The 8,687-nt window shown below is 41.4% G+C and overlaps 1 protein-coding gene across 1 annotated transcript; it reads right to left on the bottom strand.

The window, feature by feature from the left end:
• Positions 1-452: 452 nt before the first annotated feature.
• arsh (arylsulfatase H) lies at positions 453-7,178 on the bottom strand (the record flags this gene model as incomplete). The annotated part of the gene is made up of 11 exons (XM_079230589.1): positions 453-1,068; positions 2,443-2,564; positions 2,955-3,114; positions 3,232-3,369; positions 3,648-3,784; positions 4,058-4,278; positions 5,254-5,456; positions 5,898-6,020; positions 6,138-6,259; positions 6,932-7,040; positions 7,133-7,178. The coding sequence occupies 11 exons, from the start codon at positions 7,176-7,178 to the stop codon at positions 668-670; spliced, it is 1,782 nt and encodes a 593-aa protein (XP_079086715.1). The 3' UTR covers positions 453-667.
• Positions 7,179-8,687: the final 1,509 nt, after the last annotated feature.

Genomic DNA, 8,687 nt, shown 5'->3' with positions numbered 1-8,687 from the left:
CCTACTTGACATTTGTGTAAAATTGGCTTATTAATTCTTGAGGAATGTACAAAAACATGTTTTTTATCCTTGAGTCCAGTGGACATTTGTTCCAAATTTAGAAGCCTGCTCAAGGTGTTCCAGAAATACTATGATTAAAAAATAAAAAAGGCATAGCTTTTTTTAAAATTCATTTAAGAGGTGACCTTCAAAGGTGAAAGGTACAACCACACCATGGTCAGTTCCTTTCTACAATTCTATCCGTGTGATGCGAAGGTCTGTGCGCTGCTGTGGCTGTGCGCTATAGGTCCTGATGTCACGTTGGCATTACATTAAATACAGTTGTGCCAGCTAAAAATGTCAGTGCTGTTTTGGAAGTACATTAAAGATTTTAATTGAATTTAAATCCATATCTCCGGAATCAATATCCATCATCAAAAGAGATAGCGAAATAGTGATCGAGTTAGCCCACTGATAAAAGTACTGGAATATTTATATATTTGCATTTTAAAAACAATTCTTCTTTTCTTTATATTATTTCTTTACACACACAAAAATGGAAACATGTACAGAACTCTGAAAACTTAAAGCTTATCAACAAAAAGACTCCAAAAAAACTCCAAGTACAATTATTTTCACTCAAAGAAATGTCTAAATCAACCAGGAATGTAATCTGTAGAATTGCCACTTAAATATGTGTTGTGTCCTCTTTGCAGCCGCAGAAGGGAAAAGTCCCACAGCAGGGCTGAAGCCAGGGCCTCCACAAAATCCTGTCCCATGTCATCTGGCTTTGAACATCTGCGGTGGGGGGCGAATGAGCATCATCAGCCGCCTGCTTGTGTGTGAGGGTGTCTCTATGTCTCTCCACTGCTTTGGTGGTCTGCTCAAGGATTTCAGCATATTGCGGTTCAGTATCAGGGGTCAGTGGGCGGGACTCTGAGGGATCGTGGAAAAGGTCGTACAGCAGCGGTGGGTTGTGGTGCGTCACGTGTTCTCCGTGACACAGACAGACCTTAGTGTCGTAACAGCCCCCGGCTCCCGGTGGAGAGAAGTTAGGAGTGAAAAAGTGAACCTTGAAGACAGAGTCACCTGGATGGAAACACACACACACACCAGATGTGAGCATTCGCATGTTAACAGTATTTCCTGCCACATGTTAAAGCTAAACACAAACACTTGTTAGGTTTTTCTAGATTTTACTCTAATTTACCACTTTCGTTATTAAAGTATTGTTAAGATCCTTTTCTTCAACAAGTGATAAGAAGGCAATGTTTTCTTATTTTCCCAGTTGAAGTCATGAGTAAATATTCAGATTTTGTATAGCAAGATATAGATATAGAACATACATTTCTTCCTTTTTTTATTTCACCTTTTAGCCAATAAGAAGCAAAACACACTTCGTCACTAACTGCACATATATAATTCTTCTGGAATTAAAAGGTAGTTGTTGCTTTCAACATATTTTGGTATCTCTTTTGCTCAAATAATAATATCCTCGAATCAGATTCAGTATTCAATAAGAGCTGGAGCTTATTAGCATAACAGGGATTTGAACCGCTAAAATCAAAACAATATCCATTTCTAATGTAATCTGCTCTGCTTGCAAGACAAAACATGGGCTGTGGTCGAAAAGACCCAAAATGACCTCCTAATGTCTATTTCTAAACACTTTTCATGAAAACGTCACGGGGTCAAGGAAAGATATGAAGGAGAATTCTTGAGGGGAAGGAAAAGACAACCGTGTTGCTTAAAGAATCCGACTGCATTTTCGTGGACGGCCGAATGGTGCGTCACTTTAAATGTGGCCGCCGCAAGGAATTGTGGGGCGGCATTGTCTTCTATCCTTTGGGAAAGGATGGTCCAGTGTTTCCTCTGCTAAATGAGCAGAAGGAAGCATTGGAGCACTTTCCTTAGCCTTTAGAGAATTCAAACAGCTCTTACTATGGCGGCCATTTAGATATACGTCCGGGTCATTTCACTCAGTTAGGAACCTTCCGAAGCATAAAGGACTTTTCGACCACAGCCCTAGTTTTCGAGCCGTGGGTGGAGATACTCAGATGGGATCGGTATATTCTAAAGAGCCTGCTTGTGACATATGAGCGGGAGGCAAATCTGAATCTCTTATTGAATCATGTTTCTGATCTAGACAGCCTCCAAAACACTGACTGGGTTGTATTATTTCACAGTTTGTAGGTTTTCATAATATGTCCCCTTTTAGTTTCACTATAACGCTGCACTCATTCGCTCATACACATGTTGTAATATATGCAGTTACATGTCTAGTCTTACGTTTTTACTTGAGTACTACATTTGGTTTATTTGAGCTCCATTCTGTGGTATTTGTGAATGCCGTTTGATTTTAGTGCTTATTCTGCAGAGTGAATGACAGCAGCTTTATAACAATTAAACACATTTCCGGCTAAAAGACCGACTGCATCTCTGTGTCTACGTGTGTGAAATTACTTCCAGGTGGGTGCCAGCGTACTGCATTCAGGTAGATTCCACAGTAGTGGAACATGAATTCATGCTCTGATCGCTCTACGTTTCCCTCCAACAGTGGCATCAGGTTAAAGCCATCCGATTGTCTGGGAGAGAGGTACAATTAAAAGAAAGTGAGACACACAAATGTGTTGTAAAATCAAGGGAGAGAGCATTACGACAACCGTACATGCAGAGAGATTCTAGACTTAGACTAACCTTTAATTCTTTAATAAACTTTCTATAAAAAAAGTAAAGCAGATGTGTCCTCTACAATGCTTAAATTAGCTAAATCAGTGTCCAGTCGTTTCCAGATAATGAGGTGCTTCTGGATTCACAATGTAATCACCAGGCTATAAAACACCTCAGTTATTAGGCTCAAGTGTAGAGTAATTGTATTGCTCCTCTTTTTGCTGTAAAAAATGGTTTGGTGTATATTTTTAACCTTTCCAAGAATAAAACAAATACGACTCATTGAATGAGAATTTAGTCTTTACCTATCTGGTTGTGTGTCTTTGGCCAAATATTTCAGTGTTGGATACAGGTCCATGAGGCTAGTGGGTTTGTCCACTACTCTTCCAGCTGCCAGTCTGCCAGGCCAGCGGAAAATACCAGGCACCCTGATCCCCCCCTCCCAGCCTCCCATGGCTTTCCCACCTATAGGGGAGTAATTAGGATAAATTAGCTCAAAATAGCTCAATGGTTGCAATAAATGCAGTAAGAAAGACATGCACTCTGTAGAATTGTCTATCACTCCGACTCTCAGAAATTTACCTTTATAAATGCCGTTCCAGCCTCCTTTCTGGCCGACTTTGGAATCAGCATCCTCGAGGTGTCCACCATGGTCCGATGTAAAGTACATCAGAGTATTGTTGGCAAGGCCGAGGGAGTCCACTGTCTCAGTAATTTTACCTAAAAAACATATTCATATAGCATTAGAGATGGTTGGAAAGAGAGCGACTGTTCTGATTTTCTTTTTGGTTAAAGGACAATTCTGTCTTATTCATTGTGGTTTGTGTACCTTTGGCACATACACACATATACACAGTATTTATAGAACCCACTGGGGAGGTTTGCACAATTGTGACATGTTGCACTTGGTAGTTGACGGCCAATAAGTGGAACGTTTACCACTCTTAAACCAGAAGTCCGTATGTAATGCTTAGCAATGCATGCCAATATATACCAACCAATCATCCAGTCCACTTCTTCTAGGTTATCACCATAGCAACCATGGCGACTTTTGCCAGCAAAGGCAGGTGTTTTGAAGAGTGGCGTGTGGATATGGGCCAATGAAAAGAGGAGGAGGAATGGATGATCGACATTCCTGAAGAGAAGACGACAGATGGTTTTATGTCAAGTACGATGAAGGACAAGATGACACTCTTTAATTATTGTGTCAAGAAATCCCATAAACAGTGTTGTGTATGTAGCCACTCCCTGACATACAGTAGCTTACTCCGTGGTGCCAAACACCTCCAGTGATGTCCAAAAACAAATAACCAGCATCAGCTGACAAACACATCAATGGGCCACATATCGACACAGTCCTGGTGCAGTAAATACACAGGGTTTATGCTCGTGATGCCATTTTATCTACCTCTTTATAAAGTGTTGGGCTTCTCCCAGCAGCCTCTGGGGCAGTGTCTCCACTGTCATTGGTTGTTCGATCACTTCTTGGTTTCTCATGATGATGCAGTTCCATGTCTGCAGGTGTTTGAAGGGTATATACCACACAGCGGCTGCTAGGATACTGAGACAAAACAGCGCTACCAATAGCCACAGGCTGACTTCAAGGAGGCCACAGACACGGATGCACACCTGGAAATAAACAACACATACACACACACCCAGTGTGTATAGAAACAAAGCACACACACACACCAAATGAAACCACCGCCATACACAGATACTGCATGGAATCCACACATTTCACCAAAAGGTAGATAATGCATTTAAAACCCTAATAATAAAAAAGATATGAAGAAATCTATGAAAATATATAATATATACACTTTTAGATGAAATATAGTTACCATATACTACATATATAAATATGTCAAGTTTATAATATATTATTCATTCTCATCTCCACAATTGCAGGAGCTACGGCAGGACTGCTGCACTTGGACACTACTGTGGTACCGTGACACTTTGTACTGTCTGGGACTGCAATTCCATGATTTAGCCACTAGATGGCATCACAAACCATTACCAAAGAAGTTACTCATTTACAACAGTGAAACAAACAGTACAATGTGTACTTTGTTCATACATACTGTCCAGTATTTAAATGAAGGTCTAAACATAGTTTTATAGACTTCCTTCTTTCTGCTAGTCACTCTGAATGTATCTTTATGTTGTACTAGTTCAGTTTTCCTCTTATCAAACCTTTTTTTTAACCTGTCGCACAGCCAGTTGCCATTCATCCTACAGGGACCTACTATCCCCAAATCCTCATTGAGTTTCGGTTTTACACTACTTTGCGTTCCCATGAAACAGGTTACTGGCTGCCGTGACTTTGAGTTTCACAATTGCAGCTTTTGTTTGCAATCTATTTGTTCAACCCTGTGGCTCATGTGTTCTTGATGACACATTAGTTATTTTGCTTTGGGGTAAATGGCACAGCAACTCTTTGTTTTCCAATTTCTTCCTCTTCGTCTGGCATCCCAACTGTATCTCTCTGTTTTTCATCTTTTTCTCATATTATGTGCCTCTACAGGTCTTTTTTTAGATGTACCTTATGTGATCATTTCTAAGGCGGCGACACAAAAAAAAAATACAATTCACCCGTACCAGTGTGAGAAGTCCAACTCCAAGCAGCATGGTCAGATTCCCGAGTGCATGCTGGAGGTCTTCCATGACATCTCTCCCCTCTCCGGGCACACAGTCATTGAACAGAGTGAACGGCAGGCCGTAGAAGTAGCTGAAGCCATGCTGGTTCGGATGGTGGCAATGGTCCCCTCTCTGTTCACAGTTCAAACCCAAGTGCCACTTACCTGTAGAGACACACAGAGAGAGAAAGAGAGAGATAGATGGAGCACTGGACACTCAAAAACAAAGAGTAGAGACAGGATTGTAAATACATGGAAGCCTCTCATTCTCACAAATTGTTTAATTTCAACACAACTCCATACACCAGGGAATCCTTCTTTGACTTGCACAAAACAGCAAGTGAGAAGGAATTCAAAAATGTTCCTGTACTTTCTAAAACACGCACACACGAACACACACACACACACACACACACACACACACACACACACACACACACACACACACACACACACACACACACAGACACAGACCCAGCTTCAAACACTTGGATGAAGTTCAAACATCTGACCTGCTGAAGAGTCCATAACTCTGTCGTCTGGAGGAGAGGGCAGGAGACATTTCATGAGGACCAAAGAATAAATGATCACATTAAGGGATCTTACCCACGAGGCCGGTGGTGTATCCTTCTTGCTGCAGCCTCTTAGCAAAGGTGGTCTCACTGGGTGGCAGCCCCCCCGAACCACCGAGGAACAGCAGTACCTGCACCCTGCCGGTACTTCCCAGTCCTAGTCAACAGACACACACATGTAGAGAAAATAAAACAAATACAAACTTTGGAACATATTGCCAAACGTTGCTGTGCAAATATGACGAGATGCTCCTTTCTGCACTAACTTTGTTACCTGAGCGGAGTGCATAGCGCCCTGTCATGAAAGCGGCCCGGCTCGGGGTGCAGAGAGGAGCAGCTGCAATGTGCTGAGTCAACTTTACCCCTTCAGAAGCAAGTCTGTCAATGTTAGGAGTCCTACAGCGACAGAGCAAGTGTAAACAGGTAGTTAATAAACATAACAGAGACATATAGATTAGAATATACTTTTAATTCCAGGCAGCACATCAGAGTGAGACTAGACACAGATAAATGATGTATCACAGACATAATGGAATAAGCAGTCTGTGATGATGATACAAGACAATGTTTACTAGAAAGGTGTACTCAGTAGAGTGCAGAGCTCCACCAGGTGTGTCTGCAACGACTGCTGCTGTATACGTCCTTTTCTTAGCAGCCATTTGACATTTCATTGCAGGGCAAACACAAGTGTAAATAATAAGATTAATTATGGCCCTGATCTATTTAGGTGGGCCAGGGCCCTGTTATTGTGCCTGCTGGCTCACTGGAATGACTGTGACACACGAAATAGAACGTGACCATAATTTACTTATTGTATGTCACCGCAATCACGAGGTCTTTGAGCATGAGCTCCCAAAATGTTCTGGAGTTTGCTGCAGCAAAATGCGAGATGAGCCATGGACAAACACAGAGGTGCACACTCACTCTGTCACAGACGCACAAACACGACTGGACACATAACCCGTCCCTGAGATGATAATGAATAGGTCAAGTCAAGAAAGTAGAAAGAATAGAGCAGACAAGCAAAAGAGGAAGAGAAAGAGGCATTACACATTTGTTAGAACTGACCTGACGGTGTCATTACCGTAGCATCCTAAATCACCGATGCCCAGATCGTCCACCATCATCAGAACAAAGTTGGGCTTCCTGTCTGCCTTCTCTCCTGTGAATTCTCTCCCTGGCAGCAGGGAGAGAAGAAGATGTGCCAACAGGGGGAACCTTAGGGTGAAAGATTAAAAGTGATTTTGGCAGTTTTATTTGACGACATACCACTAAAACTATTAGACTGATCCTCAGAACCAACACGTTTGAGCATCCTTTAGCAGTGTGTAGGATTTAGTGGCATCTAGCAGTGAGGTTGCCGATTTCAACCATGAATAGTTCTTTACTCACCTCCTTTTGGTGTTGGAGAACTACGATGGCCTTCAGATATATTGGGACAAATACAATATTCTATTCTATTTTCTAGCATATTAAATAGTATAGAAGTTTAAGTATAGAGTGCTTGGTTTGTCTGTTCTGTGCCTCTGTAGAACATATGAAGGGCAGACGTAAACACAACGATTCTTAGATGAAGCGCATTAGACTCTAATTAAAACATTATGAATATCATAATCCATTTTAGGCAATAAATCCCCCTAAATTCAACTCACTGGTCCTTTAAATCATTCATTCTAAAGTCCAACATTCTCCAGCTTTAGCTTCTAAAAGGTGAGCATTTGCTCATTTCCTCTGAATCATTGTGGAAAGTATTTGTTTTTTGATTGTTGGAGACACAAAATATTTCACTTTGATTCCGGTAACTTAGTTTTCACTATATTTTGACATTTTACATACAAAAGATGAATTGAGAAATTGACAGCTGTGTGTCCTATCGCTTTACACTGCTCCTACAAGCAATACCATTAAAGCTGACTGTCAGCCATGATGTCTTATATTTTGTAAGTATTTTTATAAAAGCCCAGTTCCACCATTGTGATAAAAAAAAAAAGATTAAGAGACTTAACTATCTCTTAATTTCGATTTAGTATCTCATTACTATGAGATAGTGAGTCATAATTATGAGATACTTTTACAGGATCTTCATTTTTTCATCACAGTGTCAGAAATGGGCTTCCACAGCATTTACAGTTCCTCTTCACAAAGAGGTTTCTGTGCTTCCAGTGAGCGTCCCCTGAAACAGACTGCAGCGCCCCGGGAAGGCCCGCCTCCCACATTTAAAACCTGTGATTTAACTAGAAGTCGAACCGGTTCCCTGTCACTCAACCAGGCCGTCTATCACTATGACACATTACTTAAAAGCCTCAGTAAATATGGCGTCTAGCTAAACCCAATGTGTGACCAAGTCGCCTTCCTTACAAAATGGACTTTTGCCCCTTCAGCAAAAAGGATTCTCTCCCGGAAACCCTTCTCTGTGTCGTGCTGCCTGGAGTGACGGCGGTGCACGAGATACGTTAAAACAAAAATACACATTTGCAAGTTTAAAACTATATCAAAGGTGCTACGTGCGATCAGTCTGCAATGCCTTATAATGCAAAACATTGGACGTTCGATTGACGTCTCATTTAGTTTTCGTTCCTAATGTGCAGCTCATTCAGCTGTTAACTTCATTCAGATATTGCATGTGCTGCCACGCATGAACTCACCTCATAACTGCTCAGGGGACCGTTTCATAAAACTAAAAGAATGCGATACATCTCCTCCTACGACTCCTCTGCTGTAATGACCGTATTCTAAGCGCACAGCCACATTGTATTAATGTGTGGAGTAAATGCGCATAAGAAAACTTCATTTTGAACACCAGGTTTCCTCCTTTGCTTTAGTT

The sequence above is a fragment of the Taurulus bubalis genome (genome assembly GCF_910589615.1).
Source record: "Taurulus bubalis genome assembly, chromosome: 15".
Taxonomy (NCBI): domain Eukaryota; kingdom Metazoa; phylum Chordata; class Actinopteri; order Perciformes; family Cottidae; genus Taurulus; species Taurulus bubalis.
Note: the sequence above shows the minus strand (reverse complement) of the source record. Positions and strands in the feature narration are given on the sequence as shown.